The following is a 16,419-nucleotide window of genomic DNA, read 5'->3' on the forward strand; positions in this document are numbered from 1 at the left end:
CAATACAAAACCAAAACAAAAGGTCAAATTATTGTTTAAGTTTTACAATACTTTTAATCTTTCGTTTTTTTTTTTTTTTTTTTTTTTTTTTTTTCATTCCAAATAATATTAATAATAATCATTTTTTCTTAAAATAATGAAAACCTTTGTATAATTTCAATTTTATTTTTAAAAAAACATCGTAAATACACAAATTTTTTTTTAAAAAATTTTTTTTTTTTTTTGTAAATTATTATGGATCTTTACAATTTTCAATGGGAACAAATTACAATAACACAATTCCATGGTGGAATAATTAATCCAAGATAATTTAATAGTTAATCAGAGGAAGTTAACTTTGGAAAACACTGGTAATTAGTGGCAACTAAAATAAATATCACATGATTTTTTTTTTAAATATCTTTAATCTTTATTTTTATTTTTTTTTATTTTTTTTTTTTGTTTTTTTTTAAATTACTATTTGTTATTTGTATTATGACTTGAGTCTACACTTGATGTTAGGTCATTTAATGGAGTTGCATTTTCTATTTCTTTGTTATAGTTATCATAGATGCTTGGAATATCACCATTTAGTTCATCGAGAGTTTTTTGTTCAATGGGTTTGAATCTATATGAAACTATAATAAATATAAATATAAATACAAACATTACCGATCCAAATAATAGTGAAAGTTGATAATCTGGTAATTCAATTAGTTCAATAACAAATGCATCAAAAATGTTACCTATGGATACACAGATTAACCAACCAGCCATAACAATTGATTTCATTGCACGTGGAGAGTTTTTGTATGCAAACTCTAACCCGGTAATTGATAAAAGAACCTCTGCTGCTGTTAAAACTACATATTGTGGGAGTTGTAATGTAATGTGAACTGATTCTGGTGGGCTATTATCTATTTTAACTTGGATTATGGCAGATATATAAAAGGCAATTACCGATAAAAACATACCAGTACCCATCTTTCGAAGAAGAGAGAAATTAATATTTCTTTTTTCTAATGGTCGATATATCCCATATTCAAAGATTGGTACAAATATCATTACTAGGATGGGGTTTACACAATTTATTATTTCAGAATCTATTTTCCAACTTCCTAAATGTCTATTCATTGAGTTTGCTTGAATAGTCCAACGAGTTCCTGTCTATAGATTTAATATAATGTTAGTATGATATAAAAAATAAAAATGATATATAATACATACCTGATCAAAAAGTGACCAAAAAAATGGAAGAGGAATAAATATAATTAAAACTCTAGCTACCAACTTTAGTTGTTCTACTGTTCTTGGATCATATTTTGCTTTGGCTCTATCATAAAAACTTCCTGTATAATAAGAGTCATTATATTTTTTACCCTGAATTAGTTTTTTTATTCTTTCTTTTAATGCATATCCAAATATATTAACACAATCTTTTAGTATTGAGCCCTGTGGTTCATTCTTTACGTATTTATTGTTTCCTAAAACAAAAACAATAATTGCAATAACTAAAATGACTGATGGTACAATAAAAGCACACCAATAGCCTACATTAGTTCTTAAAATTGGTGATATAATTGTAGAAAAGAATGAACCCAAATTAACACACCAATAAAATACTTGAAAAAGATTGGCTAATAGCTTTTTTTGATGGGGTCCAAACTGGTCTCCACAAAATGCTGAAACAACTGGTTTAATTCCACCTGTACCAATTGCAATACCTACTAAACCTATAATTACTCCCCAAGGAGATCTATCTCCTGGTCCACTACCTGTTACACCGGGTATTGCTGTTATTGCAAATATAGCTGCTCCAATACAATACAAAATACTAAAATACAAAATTGTTTTGTATTTACCTAAAACACCATCTGAAATATAAGCACCAACCAATGTGCTTTTAATACATATATTAGTATTTAAAATAAATATTTCAAAAGTTTAATATTAAACTTACAAAATATAAGCACCTGCGTTAAAACCATGACCAATGGATGAAGCATTTTTACTCGAATAACCCATAAAATTAATCAAGTAGTTGGTTAAAATAGATCTATTGTAATAAAATAATTATTAACATTGAAATTTAAAGTAAATTATATAATTTTAAAACTTACCTTAATGCATAATATGAATATCTTTCACAAATTTCATTACCCAAAATATATTTAATAGATGGAGGGAATTTTGAATCTGAAACCTGCTCTATATTCTCATTCTCTACAATAAGGTCAACATTTGATGATGATATTTCATTATTACTTGGATATGATATAGTGTCGCTTAAACTTTCTGCATTTTCTACTAATATACCTTCAGTTGGAGCCACATATAGCTGATGTGAATTTTTTGATTCTCCATCCAAACCCATGTTTTCTATATTTAAAAATTGTAACAATACAGTATTATTATTAGTATTTAAATAGAAAGGACAATATTAAATAAAATAATTTAAAAAATGTAAATATTTTTTTTTATTTTTAAATATTTTTTCTTTGTTAATTAAAAATATCTATAAATATTAATAAAATTTAATTCTTACCATATAGTATTTATAAGTATTCCAATATCTAAATTATTAAATAAAAAATAATAAATAATATTTAAAGATCCATAAATAAATAAAATAATTATAATAAAAAAAAATATAATTTATTTTATAATGTTTGGATTTTAAAATTATTATTTTTTTATAAAAGTTATTTTTAGTATGAAGTATTATTATAAACTTATTTATTTTGAAATAAAAAGTATAAACCTAAATTTTATTATTATTATTATTCTCTAAAAACAGAATAGATTTAAGTTTTTGATTTTTTATTTAACCTGAAAAAATAAAAAAAAGATACAAGGAAAAAATAAAAATTAAAGTATGGTAGCATTTTAAACTGTTTTAATTATTGTAATATGTGTATAATTAATATGTTAATAATTCATATGATTAGTATTGAAATACCACCAAAATCTGTTATAAAAAAATTAAAAAAAAAAAAAAAAAAAAATTTATAAAAAAAAAAAATAAAAAAATAAAAAAGGAAATATATATTAAATTTTTGAGAATAATAAACACCCAATTAGCAAAACAAAATTATACCGTTATACAAATATATCTTGTGAATTGTTTTACCAATTGTTGTTTTTGATAAGAAAATTAAAAATAGTGTAATTAATTAAATTGTTTATAATAAATTGTTTTTATTTATCTTCAGTATCATTAAAAAAGTTTTTTAAACTAATAACACTTTCATTACTATTTTTTAAACTTCTATTTCTTATTTTTGTACTATTGTTTAGACTATTACTGTTATCTGTTTCATGTTTTTCCAAATCAACACTATTGTTGTCTGTAGTTGGTCGTCTGCTTGTAGCTGATGATGATGGAATATCTGGATCATTAGTAAAGTTTTCCTCTATTTGTCTTTTTGATTTTGGTGAGTAATGTGCTGGTATTGATGATGTGTCACTATATACTTCATCATTAATTGATAAATTGTCAATAGTTGAAGTGTCAACGGTTGATGTTTCGACACTTTCTGTTCCATCTTGATTATTATTTGGATTTTGACCATTTAGAGCGTTCATAAGATCTTCACTTAGTGGTTTAAATTTGTAGGCTATAATTACAAAAATACAAATAAAAACAAACATAACAGCGGCAAAGATGATATATAATACAAATTCTGAAGCTTTAATTGAACTGATAACGAATACATCAAATAAATTTCCAATGGATACTGTTAATAACCAACCAGCCATAACTACTGATTTCATACTTCTTGGTGAATTTGCATATGCAAACTCGAGACCAGTAATTGATAAAAGAATTTCACCCCATGTAAGAATGAGATTTTGTGGGATTTGATATGCGATATGAACTGAATTTGGTGAACTATTATCGATGACCAATTGAAGGGCAGCGGCAACTAAAAATGCGATAACAGATAAAAACATACCAGTACCCATTTTTCTTAGTGGCGAGAAATTAATATTTTTTCTTTGTAATGGACGATAGAGAGCATATTCAAAAATGGGGACGAAAATTAAAATCAATAATGGATTAATGGCACCAATAATTTCTGTGTCTAATGTTATTGAACCGATTCTTCTATTCATTGTATTTCCTTGAGTAGTCCATCTGGTACCAGTTTGATCGTATAAAGCCCAGAAAAATGGGAGTGGTGTAAATACCAACAATACTTTAAGTACCATTTTAACTTGGTCAACTTTAATAGGGTCATGTTTAAGTTTGGCCCTATCTACCCAACAATCTTGATAATAAGTGTCATTGTAAGTATTTGGATTTAAATGCTTCTTGGTAGACTCTGAAACACCAACTGCAATAATTTTAACCAATGATGAAAAAATACTTCCTTGTGGCTTTCTTTTGATATAATTCTTGTTTCCACCAATAAAAATAACTATAGAAATTAATAAAATACCGGCAGGAACTAAAAAAGCACACCAATAACCTACATTGGTTCTTAAAATTGGTGATAAAATTGATGAAAAGAAAGCTCCAACATTAACACACCAATAAAATACTTGAAAAAGATTGGCTAATAGCTTTTTTTGATGGGGTCCAAATTGATCTCCACAAAATGCTGAAACAACTGGTTTAATTCCACCTGTGCCAATTGCAATACCCGATAAACCTAATATTAATCCCCATGGCGATCTATTACCTGGACCACTGCCTGTTACACCTGGAATAGCAGTAATTGCAAAAATTGCTGCACCAATACAATATAAAATACTAAAATATAAAATTGTTTTAAATTTTCCCAATCTACCATCAGCAACATATGCCCCTAATAATGTACTATTATAAAATAAATTAATATTTTGCATCTATTATACAAAGTATAAATTTATAACTTACAAAAAATAGGCACTTGCATTAAAACCATGACCTATAGACTCTGCAGTTTTACTTTGATATCCCATAAAATTAATTAAATAATTATTAAGAATGGATTTCATTGAAAAAAAACTGTAACGCTCTCCAATTTCATTACCTAGAATAAATTTAATTGATGATGGGAAATGAGTTGCATCCCCTCCATATTCAACATCTTCTGTATCTTCTGTAACTCCACCATTTTCTTCTAAACTGCTTTGGTCACTTCTTTGGGAACTGCTTTGGGCGCTATAATGAGATAAAGGTGTTTGAAATGTATTCTTTAGTGAAACAATATCTTTGGAACCAACATCAGGTTCTGAAATATTATCAAAAAAAGATGGTATTGTGATTTTATTATCCTCTGCACCCATTTCCTTTATTTATTTTTTACAAAAAGTTTTAAAATCTAAATCTAAATTTAAAGAGATGGAGAGATAAAGAAAATATTTTGTAAAAAAATTTTAGTTTTTGTATTTTTATATTTAACTTTTAATCTATTAACATATAATTACTTTAAGTTTTTGGTAAAAGGAATAAACTGATAACTATTATTATTTATTGGGGTGAGTTATTTTAATACAATAAGAAAATAATTTTTGGTATTAAAACAATTTATTAATTTGCATTGAAGTTTTTTGAAACAATTTATTTAAAAAAAAAAAAAAAAAAAAAAAAAGAAAACAATTATATGTATATAAAAAGATACACACAAAACTATAAAACTATAAACTAAAAAAAAGAAAAGAAAAAAAAAAAAAAAAAGAATAAGAGAAAAATAACAATAAAAAAACTATAAAACTATGAACACATCTTTTTTTGTACTATTACTATATGCTCTATATAAATCTAGAGTATACAACCCGATTGGTTTAATTTAAACACACACAAATACAAAAATAAAAATAAAAAAATAAAAAAAAATAAAAAAAAGAAAAAAGAAAAATTGTTCCCCCACCCCCTTTTTTATTTTTAAAATATATAAAAAAATAAAACTAAAATAAAATAAAAATAAAAAATAAAAATAAATATTATTATAATAGAGAGAATAGAATACTATAAATTGTTTTGGTTTTGTATTTTTGTATTTTTTTTTTTTTTTTGGATATTTTTCTATTTTTGTTTTATTGAACTGTTTTTTTTTTTTTCTATACAAATTTTATTTATCATCACTGCCATCTTTATCGTTATTTTTTTCGTCTTCATTTTCGTCGTCGTCTTTATCATTATCATCTTTATCTTTATTTTCTTTATCTTTATTCTCTTTTTCCCTCTCTTTTTTCTCCTCTTCTTTCTTTTTTTCTTTTTCTTTTTCTTTTATTTTATAGTTGCTAAAAAATTCTTCTAATGGGGCTTTGAAGGATTCAAAATCCAATTCTTCCAATGCCTGAAGAACATCTTTTGGTAATAATGTTGATCTACCTGCATTTTGACTAAAATCTATACTAGCAGCTGTTAAATAATGAATCCATATTTTGGCTGCTTTCGAAATTGCTAATTTTGAATCCTTTGCAATTGCAACATTTTCAGGTAACTTTTTAAAACATATTTAAATTGGGCCAATTAGTATCCAATATTTTCTTAACCTTTAAATTATGCTAATGATATTTACAGATGACTTTATAATTCTATTTACAATTGCATTTGGTAAATCTGAATCCGACATTATACTTTTTATATATTAATATTAATTTATCTATTTATAATCAAGATTTATATTTTATTGGTGATATTAATTAAATTTATATTTCAAAATTGGTTATATAAACTTTTGTTATAATAATAATTTTAAATATAATATATATAAAAATAATACAATAAAAAAATAAAAAAATTAAAAAAATGAAAAATTTAATTTTTTTTTTTTTTTTTAAATTTTTTAAAAAAAAAAAATTTGGGGGGTTCATTTTTATTTATTTAATTCGCTGAAAATTAAAAATATAATTTAATTTAGAAAAAAAAAAAAAAAAAAATACTATAATATACAAAAATCAAATAATATAACACACACAGATAGCCATGAATAGCTCATATATCAACTTTATTACAAAATCATCAAAAAACATAATAAAAATAAGGAGCAATATCAAAAATATAAAGAATGCAAATCACTTTTTAATAAACAACAACAATCATAATAATATTAATAAAAGATTTTATGCCTCTTCTCCGTCATCATCCTCACCCTCCTCTGCGCCATCGACAACTACACATACCAATAACAATACAGCACCATCGCATCAATCAACAACAACAACAACAACAACGCAAAATATAAAAAGTTTATTATTATCAAAAATACCAGAAAAAGTTGAATATAAAATATTTAGAGAAAATAACAATCCGACTGTTGATCACCAAGAAGGAAGTAGAACTAGATTTCAATGGTTAGAAACACCCAAAACTGTTTTGATTGTTAAGAAGCACAAAGATAAGAAAACAACAATGTGGTTAAATACAATGGCTGCGTATGTATAACCGTTTTAGTTGATCAAATAAAACTTATTATTTATACTAATTTGGATATTAATATTTAATTTAGATGGTTAAAACAAACTTATAATCTTAGGGTTTTAGTTGAACCAAATGTTATTATATCATCAGAATCAACATCACTTCTCGAGACCTATTCAGAGGAGGAAAGTCATTTATTGGGTAAAGTAGTAGACTTTGTTGTTACACTAGGTGGAGATGGTACATTGTTACATGTATCATCACTATTTAAACATGAAGTACCACCTATTATTTCATTTCACTTGGGTACATTAGGTTTTTTAATGCCATTTAGTAAGTATTCATAGGTGTGGAGCCAATACATAAAAAGAATGATTAGCTAACCAACCAAACTTTTTTATATATTAGATATTGAAGATTACCAAGAATCAATTTCAAATGTTATTAATGGTGGATTTTTATGTACAAATAGAATGAGATTAATTTGCGATATTTATTCAAAACAACCAATTACCTCATCACACCCACCAACAACACCCACAACCAATATAGTATCACCATCAATTTCAATAGGTGAAGTTCACTCGACCCAACCAATTGTAAAGAAAAGTTTCCAAGTTTTAAATGAGGTTACTTTACATCGTGGCTCCAACCCACACTTAACAACCATCAACTGCACAATCAATGGACATACTTTATCAGATATAGTTGGTGATGGTTTAATTGTTGCCACTGCCACTGGTTCGACTGCATACTCTTTATCTTGCGGCGGTCCTATGGTTCATCCATGTATTAACTGTATTTTATTAACCCCAATTTGCCCAAGTTCTTTTTCTTCAAAACCTGCCCTTTTACCTGACGACTCTGTTTTAAAATTAAATGTAACCAATCTTTAATCATCTATCTAAATATAAATTTAATACCACTCCTACTAATACATAACTCTTTATTTATTGTCAACAGATGATTTCACAAAAAGGAAGATCAATTAGTGCAACATTTGATGGTACAAGATCAGTCAAAATCGAACAAGGTGATTATCTTGTAATTAGAAAATCATTGCATCCACTATTAACAATTAATAAAACAAACGAGACTACCGACTGGGTTCATGGAAATGGTAAACTAAGAGAAATGAGCGATAAATCAAGTATTTGGAATCAAACTGTTTATACCACCTCTGCAAACCAAGTATATTAATAAAACCAAAATATATATAATTTTTGTAAATATAAAAACCCCAAACAAATGCACCGACCAACATTTCTTTTATCAATTTATTCTCCCTCTACTAGAAAAAACTAAAAAAATAAAATAAAGAAATAAAAGTTTATTTTTATTAATTTATAAGTACAAAAAACTTTATTGTTGTAACAGAATTAATTATTTTTAATATCAATAATAACCCAATCAAAATTAAAAGTATCTGGTGAACCAATGTGGGCTTGAGAGTTAGTCCAATTTGAATTCCATGTGAATGGAGGGCAATCTGGAGTTACAGTTGGTCCATTGATAGCTATTAACTGATTATTTTGAATCATTTGATACGAGGCAATTTTTGAGTCGATTGCACCATGTAAACCTATATAAGACCAGCCAAATGGTTCACTTGGACCACCTCCTAAATCGTATCTTGCAGCAATAGCATTACCCGGGTAACCTCCACTGTATGGATCGGTTTTATAATTATTCATTGTCATTATTCCCTGCATATCGTTTAATGAATAGACCTTTTGAGCATCTCTACGGAAAATTTTAGCACGTGGGTTTAATTCGTATGTAAAAATGATGCCGTATAACTCTTGATATTTTCCATAACCTAACTCTTGATAAAATTGGGTAAAGTATGGTCTGTTATACGATGGCCAGTAACCCAATGATAACATGTCGGTAACATCTTTTGATAATGAATTGCCCGGGATTTGCTCTACAATCCAAAGAGTGTTTGGCTGGAGTTGCTCAAATGGTGTAAATAATTTATAATCAACAATCATCCACTGTTATTTTAATAAAAAATATCATTAGTATATGTAGCCTTTATAAGTGTTATTATGCACAAACTATAATTAGTAATATTTACTTGGTTATTATATGTACCAGAGTTATATTTAACAAAATTTTCGGTCCATTCTTGACCAGATGAAGAAATACGATTGGCAACAATGGAACGAACCCAATATAATAATGAATTTGGTGTGCAATATTGGTAGAGTGAAAGATCCAAAACATTATTAGTGGTTTCTATGACTGCTAACTTTGTTGAAAGAACTTGGAAAAAGTCATCATCTGAAGATAAAAAGCCGGCATAGCTTGAAAATACAACTTCATTACCTGGAACACTTGAATCTGGTATAATGATATGTTTGAAGACACGATAACCAGCACTGAAATAGGAACCCCAGGTAGAATGTGAAATAAATAATTCTGAGAAATCTGGTGGGACCCTAACCAAACCTGAGCATCTTCCTTTGGTGGCCATGTATTCTTCAAGTTGTTTAAATGTGAAAGTTTGCTCCCCATAAGCAGTTTTGTTGGGTGAGTTTTCGTATTGTAAATAACCTATAACATCATCGATATCACCTGCATATTGTAATAACAATAATGTTTCGAATGGTAATTGCTTGTCCGAGTCGGCTGCTGTTTCGTAACCTTTGGTGAAACCTTCAAATTGTTGAATTACATTATAAACCTGTTGGTCATATACCGATGAAAATGGTGGAGCAAAGTTATCCAACATCCATTGATAATTTGTATTCATAAAATCATTTAATAAGTCCATATCAATCTGGCCATCGACGTTATTGGCAATCCATGATTGTGTGTAGTTCCATGCTGTGCTCCATGTCAAATAACCCTCTAAATATCCAGCTGCTCTATATAATGATGAATCGTTCGAAACAATATTTGAATTCATTTCGATGTATAATTTATTCCACCCATCCTTTTCAATGTCCGATTTGTAGTAACCCCATCCAAGTGAATTTGTATTTTTTCCTGGTGTAATTTGAAAATTGCTATCTATCGAATACCAATCTGGTTTCTTTTTTAATTCATTATTGCTTTTGGTTGATAATGAACTGTTTATAAATAATAAAAATAATAAAAATATTAATACTTTATTCATTGTTTGATCCAACACAATTGTCAGTTACCAAAAAATAAATAAAAAAATCTAAAAAAATTTTAAAAAAATAAAAAAAATATTTTTAAAATTAAAATGAGGATTATTATTAAACCTGGTAAAAAATAAAAAATTTAGAAAGTTTAACTTATAAACTTTTTCATTTCTTACAAAACTACTATATATATTATTTTATATGAACTAGTTGATCTATTGATTGATCAATTTATTTGATAAAATTAAAAAAAATGGGAAAAATTTAAGAAAATTAATCAAAATATAAAAATTTAATTATTTTTTTAATTTCTTTGATTTTTTTTTTGTGCACCTTTATCTTTTTAAGAAAATAATTATTATAATTATTTTAATAGTTTAAAAAAAGAAACCCCTATATTTATTTTTGTTTTTTTTGTAATGAAATTATAATTTTTTTTTTCTCCTCTATTCAAACATAGTATTAAATATTTAATAAACATAATATATATTAATTAATTAAAAGATAATGATAAACAATATTAATAATGATAATAACTATATCTCAATATTATTTTTAAAAATATGGAGAAATCAGTACATTAAAAATATTATATTAAAATATTGTTCAATTTTTAAACTACATAATCAAACCTATATGTCGGGTGTCACTTCCCCATCATTCAAATATATATTATCTTATAAAGGTCTTGACTATTGCAAATCATTTCATATCAAAGATTCAAGCTGTTTATTCAATCTACCAAAAGATGTAGAAAGAATCTCAATCTATGATACAATTATAATAAAGGAAGAACCTGAAAGTCATCTTAATCAAATAATGGAGTACTTCAAAGAATCACCAATTACCGAACTATCAATTAAACTAAACTTTTTCGTAGATAATAGAGATTATATAAACCATCACACTCCAAATAAAGATTTACCAGAGAATAAAAAGAGTTTCGAAATTTTACAAAATATAGTGAAATGTCTTCCATCGAATTTAAAGAAGCTTAATCTATCAACATATAGCTCTAGCATCGAACCATACACATTACCAAACACACTCGTCTCACTTAGTTTTTATGGAAATACAACTCTTAAAGACCACTCTATTCCATATTCTGTAGAAGAGCTTATACTAGAAAACTATAACCTAGCTTTTACAACAGAAAATGTGATGCCACCATCTTTGAAGAAGGTTACATTTGGTTTTAGGTACAACCAACCCCTTAATACTAACTTATTCAAGAATTGCAAACAATTAAAAACAATTCATTTTGGAAAAAAATTCAATCAAAGCTTAGAACCTGGTGTTTTACCAAGTAGCTTAAAGAAAATTTGTTTTCCTGAAAGCTCCGCCTTTTCAAAGCCACTAAAATTAAACAGCTTACCAAATGGCATTAAAAAAATTACATTCCCACAAAACTTTAACCAACCATTTTTAATCAAAAAAAAGAATTTTTTCACTGGAAAAAAAGGTTTTTTTTCAAGACTATTTAAGAAACAAAATCAACAAGATGATGAAGAAATAGGTGATCATTTAAATGACTATGAATCAATTTTACCAAAAAGCTTAGAATTTTTAAAAGTAGGCCTAGCCTTTAATCAGTCCATACTTAAAGGTTCCATCCCAGAGTCTGTAACGGTTTTGGATCTTAGTGGATCTGTTATCAAGAAGTTTGACGATAATGCAATACCAAATGTTAAAGTTTTAACAATGCCCAGAGAGATTCAGCAATTTGGTGAATCATTGTTCCCAAATAATATACAAGAAATTAATATACCAAAAATTACTCTTAAACATTATCAAGTTGGCAAATTAAAAATTCCAGTTTCGGTTAAGAAATTTAAAGTGGGAGAAGAATCAACAAACGTATCTTTACAATCATTTCTATATCCTGAACAAGTATACCAATTTGAAGAACTTTGGTACAAAAACCATATACTCCGTTCTTTCTCAAACCTTCAATTCAATTATTGTCATATCAAAGAGTTGTACATCCACTATACTGTTTACGAAAATATAAATAATCTAACTTTACCAACAAATCTTGAAAAACTCGTTCTTAGTGGTGGCATTGATAACTCATTTTATCCAAACTACTTTTCTATGTGCCAAAATTCTTTAAAATATTTAGAAATACAAACACTTAGAAGTCAAGTAATCCCTATCCATTGTGTTCCACCAACATTAGAAACACTGGTACTAGGTGAAATCTACTCTGTTTCAAATATAGAATTTATAAAAACCATAACCAATTTGCAGACACTTGTTATTGGCAAAATCTTTAATGGTTCAATTAAACATTTAAAAACCATCTTACCACAATCAATCACCACTTTAGAAATTAGAGAAGAAATCTTACTTTCAGAAATAAGTTTGCTGTGGGTTCCAGAGAACCTCAAAACTTTAATTTTAAGATCAAACTCACCTCATGTAGCATTAAACAATTTACCACGATCAATAGAAAAGATTTGTTATAAAAATACAGATTTTATAATTTACCACCAAAAATATTTTAACAATTCAGAGTCAATGGAATACTATTACGACAAATTATGTTTAAATAAAGATTAAATAAAGTATACTACTAAGAAATTTGTGTTTTTTTAAATTACATATAAATAAATATTTTATTTCTTTATTCTTTTGTTTTTTTATTATATATATAATTATTACTATTGCTATTATTTTATAAGAGAGCAAATAAAATAACAAATAATAATAATGATGAACTAAAGACTAAAGTGGCAGCTGATGAATCATTGCATTCGAGGTCGTAGGCTTTTGATTCGGCAGATTTAATACATGAGACACCAAAGCTTGAAATAACATCACCATCATCATTGGAACCACAGTATGAATTTGAATAACCAGCAAAGTTTGGTGAGTCACCATTGCTACTACTGAAACGAGCAGATTTATAACCACATGTTTCTTCTTCGAATGAAATACATTTATTTAATTCACCTTTGATTGATGGACATTTGTCACTTGAAAGTGTATAGAAGACACCCATTTGAGCTGGTCTACATTGAATGTTAAAGCCACCAACGTTGTTGATGTTATTGTCACAATCAAATTTAACAGATGAGACACTAGCTTTGTTTTCTTCGGTACATCCTGGCTCGTTAAAAGTTTTTAAATAATATGTACCATTATTTGAAATGGTCATATATGTATTAGTTACATTGGTACATGATGGAATGTCAACATTGATACAGTTATCTTCTTGGAGATAGAAGGTTTTAGATTGGCAATTTGCATAGCTTACTCTATATTCCTGGCTTGAATATTGTAAACCATAAACACTTCCTGCAAAAGCAAAACATAAAACTAATAATGCTAACATGTATTTCATTTTTTAAATTATTATATATACTGTGAATGAATAAAAAAAATAAGCAATACTTTAAAAAAAAAAAGATCTTTTATAGTTTTTTTTTTATTGTTATTAAAAATAAAAATATTTATTTTTATAAAAAAAAAGCTTTATTATAAAAATAATTTTTAAAATAAAATATAAAAAAAAACGGGTGATTTAACGGTGTGTAATTGTTTATTTTTTATAAAATTAAAAAAAATATTACTGTTGTTTTTCTAATAATCAAATTAATAAAAAAAAAATAATCAAAAATCTGATTTTATTAATAATAAAATTTTATTTTAAAAATTAAAAAAAAAATTCCATTATATTAATTTTTTTATGATTATTCATTGATTTTGAAATTTAAAAATAATAAATTTTAAATAATATCTAAAAAAATAATTTTATGTGTTTATTTTTTGAATTGGTATATTTAAATTATTCTTTATTATTATTAGGTTAAAGAAAAAAAAAAAGTTATTTATTTTCTTTTTTTTTTTTATTTTTTAAAATTATTTTTTTTGTTTTTTTATTTTTATTTTTTTATTTTTTAATTTTTTAATTTTTTTATTAGATTCATTGTAAATAAGCGAAATCATGATTAAGAATATAATTAATAGCATTAAAATATACAATAAACCATATTTTCTCACAAATGACATACACACAGGTGGATATATGATGTCTATTTTTAGACTATATGGTAACAAAAGATACAATCACACTTATTTGGAAGAAAATCAAACAGTCGAAATTAATAATAAAAACAATAACAATAATAATAATAATATTAAAAGCAATAGAGACTATGATTTCGAAAAAGTATCAGGTTATAAATCAAAAAGATATCACGATGATGAATATTATATACAAAATGAACCAATTAAACAAAATTTTCAAAAAGTAGTTAAAATAGAAAATATCGAAGCAAAAGAGGAAGAAGATAAATTTTTAGAATACAGAAATTGTGATTTCTTTGAAAAAATTACAATACCAAAGAATACATTATCAATGTCATATAAATTCTCAAAATCATCTGGTCCAGGTGGTCAAAATGTAAATAAAGTAAACACAAAATGTGAATTAAGAGTCAATTTAGAAACTGCAAATTGGATTCCAACTTGGGTCAAAGAAAAACTGGCTGTAAGTTTTTTAATATAATAATTGTGTTTTCCAACCCCCTCATCATTTTAACAATTATATTTTAATATTTATAGACAAACTTTACAAGAATGGTAAACAAAGAAAATATTTTAATTATCGCATCAACTAAACATAGAGATCAAGATCAAAATAGAAAAGAGGTATTAAATAAACTACAGCATATTTTAGATCGTTGTAGTTTCAGACCCAAAATGAGAGTTGCAACTGAAAAACCCCAATATGCCATAGAAGAACGTTTAACTGACAAAAAACATAGACATGAAATTAAAAAAGATAGAAAGAAAAAACAAATTCACGAATATTTTAATGATAGATATTAAATAAAATGTATATTTTTTACTGATACCTAAACATTAAAAAAAAAAAAAAAAAAAAAAAAAAAAAAAAACCACCTTTTGTTTTATTGTATTTTTTTTTTATATACAATTATATTTATTTTATTTTATTTTATTTTATTGCACCTGTATTGGGGTTGTTATTGTCGTTGTTATTGTTGCTGTTACAATATATATTTGTAATAGTTGTAGTTTTCATAATGTGTATATTTCCATTTGTTTAATAAATATAATAAATTGTTTTATTTTGTTCTTTTTTTTTTTATTCTTTTCTTTTTTTCTCGATTGATATATTTTGAAAAACTTTAAACTAATGATAATTTATAAACCTCTACCCTTTGTTAAAGCCATAATTTGGTTATGAGTTTTAATACCACTTCTTGCTTGTTGTTTATAATATCTGGCACCATCTTCTGGTAATAATAATCTAACTTTTTTATCACGTGGGAGTTGATCTTCAATTTCGAATAACCATGCTGGGAATTCATCTTTTTCTGTTGGTAATGGAGTTTTAAAAACAACTGTTGAAATCTTTTCGAGTACTAATGGTTCATTGCCTCTATCTATAATTATTTAATATTTGTGTATTAATATTGGCTCTAATCGATATTAAATTTAATTTTATTTCTATGTCGTTATTATTATGTGCTAAAAATATCCAATAAAACTGATATATTGATCCAAAAATGCTATAATCCTAAATTTAAAGCAATATGTTATGTGTAAACATACCAAATCTCTTCTTTTTGGCACCAGCACCTGGTTTCTTTTTACCACCAGCAGCAGCACCTTTTTTATCTGCAGCTGCTCTAGTAATATATGAAATGGTACTAAAAATAGATTTACGTGTGATAAGAGACATCTTTTTTTATTAAACAATTTACAATAAAAAAAAATGAAAAATAATAAAAAAAAGATCAAAAACGAAAAAAAAAAATAAAAAAAAAATAAAAAAAAAAATTAAAAAAAAATTAAAAATTTTTGAAATTAAAAATATTTTTAAAAAAAATTATTAAAGTCATTACATTACTATTAAATGTTATTATCTAAAATAAATTTATATCCAAATATTCATTTATTATTATTTAATTAGATACTCAAATATAAACTTTAATCTTT

General features: G+C 25.6%; 9 protein-coding genes across 9 annotated transcripts; 3 read left to right on the forward strand and 6 right to left on the reverse strand.

Annotated features, from left to right (window-relative positions):
- Positions 1-394: 394 nt before the first annotated feature.
- Positions 395-2,922, reverse strand: DICPUDRAFT_98287 (uncharacterized protein). Its single transcript, XM_003289179.1, has 5 exons — positions 2,525-2,922; positions 2,100-2,358; positions 1,940-2,035; positions 1,207-1,879; positions 395-1,146 (listed from the first exon to the last, which is right to left on the reverse strand). Exons 2-5 carry the CDS (start codon positions 2,351-2,353, stop codon positions 457-459), a joined length of 1,713 nt encoding a protein of 570 aa, XP_003289227.1. The 5' UTR covers positions 2,354-2,358; positions 2,525-2,922; the 3' UTR covers positions 395-456.
- A 237-nt stretch (positions 2,923-3,159) lies between these two features.
- Positions 3,160-5,586, reverse strand: DICPUDRAFT_98288 (uncharacterized protein). The gene is made up of 3 exons (XM_003289180.1): positions 5,395-5,586; positions 4,862-5,294; positions 3,160-4,801 (listed from the first exon to the last, which is right to left on the reverse strand). The coding sequence occupies exons 2-3, from the start codon at positions 5,251-5,253 to the stop codon at positions 3,178-3,180; spliced, it is 2,016 nt and encodes a 671-aa protein (XP_003289228.1). The 5' UTR covers positions 5,254-5,294; positions 5,395-5,586; the 3' UTR covers positions 3,160-3,177.
- A 396-nt stretch (positions 5,587-5,982) lies between these two features.
- Positions 5,983-6,669, reverse strand: DICPUDRAFT_92261 (uncharacterized protein). The gene is made up of 2 exons (XM_003289181.1): positions 6,492-6,669; positions 5,983-6,413 (listed from the first exon to the last, which is right to left on the reverse strand). The coding sequence occupies exons 1-2, from the start codon at positions 6,543-6,545 to the stop codon at positions 6,039-6,041; spliced, it is 429 nt and encodes a 142-aa protein (XP_003289229.1). The 5' UTR covers positions 6,546-6,669; the 3' UTR covers positions 5,983-6,038.
- A 541-nt stretch (positions 6,670-7,210) lies between these two features.
- DICPUDRAFT_18795 (uncharacterized protein) lies at positions 7,211-8,440 on the forward strand (the record flags this gene model as incomplete). The annotated part of the gene is made up of 4 exons (XM_003289169.1): positions 7,211-7,347; positions 7,422-7,666; positions 7,742-8,214; positions 8,297-8,440. Coding segments are annotated over 4 exons (999 nt in total), but the record flags the coding sequence as incomplete, so codon positions are not given.
- A 272-nt stretch (positions 8,441-8,712) lies between these two features.
- Positions 8,713-10,247, reverse strand: DICPUDRAFT_153576 (uncharacterized protein; the record flags this gene model as incomplete). The annotated part of the gene is made up of 2 exons (XM_003289182.1): positions 8,713-9,330; positions 9,414-10,247. 2 exons carry the CDS (start codon positions 10,245-10,247, stop codon positions 8,713-8,715), a joined length of 1,452 nt encoding a protein of 483 aa, XP_003289230.1.
- Positions 10,248-10,956: 709 nt separating this feature from the next.
- DICPUDRAFT_79998 (uncharacterized protein) lies at positions 10,957-13,011 on the forward strand (the record flags this gene model as incomplete). Its single annotated transcript, XM_003289170.1, has 1 exon — positions 10,957-13,011. The coding sequence occupies one exon, from the start codon at positions 10,957-10,959 to the stop codon at positions 13,009-13,011; it is 2,055 nt and encodes a 684-aa protein (XP_003289218.1).
- Positions 13,012-13,038: 27 nt separating this feature from the next.
- On the reverse strand, positions 13,039-13,688 carry DICPUDRAFT_92262 (uncharacterized protein). Its single transcript, XM_003289183.1, has one exon. It carries the CDS (start codon positions 13,607-13,609, stop codon positions 13,127-13,129), a length of 483 nt encoding a protein of 160 aa, XP_003289231.1. The 5' UTR covers positions 13,610-13,688; the 3' UTR covers positions 13,039-13,126.
- Positions 13,689-14,782: 1,094 nt separating this feature from the next.
- On the forward strand, positions 14,783-15,273 carry DICPUDRAFT_22470 (uncharacterized protein; the record flags this gene model as incomplete). The annotated part of the gene is made up of 2 exons (XM_003289171.1): positions 14,783-14,944; positions 15,019-15,273. Coding segments are annotated over 2 exons (417 nt in total), but the record flags the coding sequence as incomplete, so codon positions are not given.
- Positions 15,274-15,621: 348 nt separating this feature from the next.
- Positions 15,622-16,162, reverse strand: DICPUDRAFT_80001 (uncharacterized protein; the record flags this gene model as incomplete). Its single annotated transcript, XM_003289184.1, has 2 exons — positions 15,622-15,863; positions 16,033-16,162. The coding sequence occupies 2 exons, from the start codon at positions 16,160-16,162 to the stop codon at positions 15,622-15,624; spliced, it is 372 nt and encodes a 123-aa protein (XP_003289232.1).
- Positions 16,163-16,419: the final 257 nt, after the last annotated feature.

This window comes from Dictyostelium purpureum, assembly GCF_000190715.1.
Source record: "Dictyostelium purpureum unplaced genomic scaffold DICPUscaffold_165, whole genome shotgun sequence".
Lineage (NCBI taxonomy): Eukaryota > Evosea > Eumycetozoa > Dictyosteliales > Dictyosteliaceae > Dictyostelium > Dictyostelium purpureum.

What these genes read in the sequence shown, in the direction of transcription:
- DICPUDRAFT_98288 (XM_003289180.1), bottom strand. Translation starts at nt 5,253, where the DNA reads ATGGGTGCAGAGGATAATAAAATCACAATACCATCTTTTTTTGATAAT. An exon ending in AATGCAAGTGCCTATTTTTT is followed by an intron (nt 4,802 to 4,861) that starts GTAAGTTATAAA and finishes ATTTTATAATAG; the next exon opens with TACATTATTAGGGGCATATG.
- DICPUDRAFT_98287 (XM_003289179.1), bottom strand. Translation starts at nt 2,353, where the DNA reads ATGGGTTTGGATGGAGAATCAAAAAATTCACATCAGCTATATGTGGCT. An exon ending in AACGCAGGTGCTTATATTTT is followed by an intron (nt 1,880 to 1,939) that starts GTAAGTTTAATA and finishes ATGTATTAAAAG; the next exon opens with CACATTGGTTGGTGCTTATA. An exon ending in TTTGGTCACTTTTTGATCAG is followed by an intron (nt 1,147 to 1,206) that starts GTATGTATTATA and finishes TTAAATCTATAG; the next exon opens with ACAGGAACTCGTTGGACTAT.
- DICPUDRAFT_92262 (XM_003289183.1), bottom strand. Translation starts at nt 13,609, where the DNA reads ATGACCATTTCAAATAATGGTACATATTATTTAAAAACTTTTAACGAG.
- DICPUDRAFT_92261 (XM_003289181.1), bottom strand. Translation starts at nt 6,545, where the DNA reads ATGTCGGATTCAGATTTACCAAATGCAATTGTAAATAGAATTATAAAG. An exon ending in ATAGAATTATAAAGTCATCT is followed by an intron (nt 6,414 to 6,491) that starts GTAAATATCATT and finishes TGTTTTAAAAAG; the next exon opens with TTACCTGAAAATGTTGCAAT.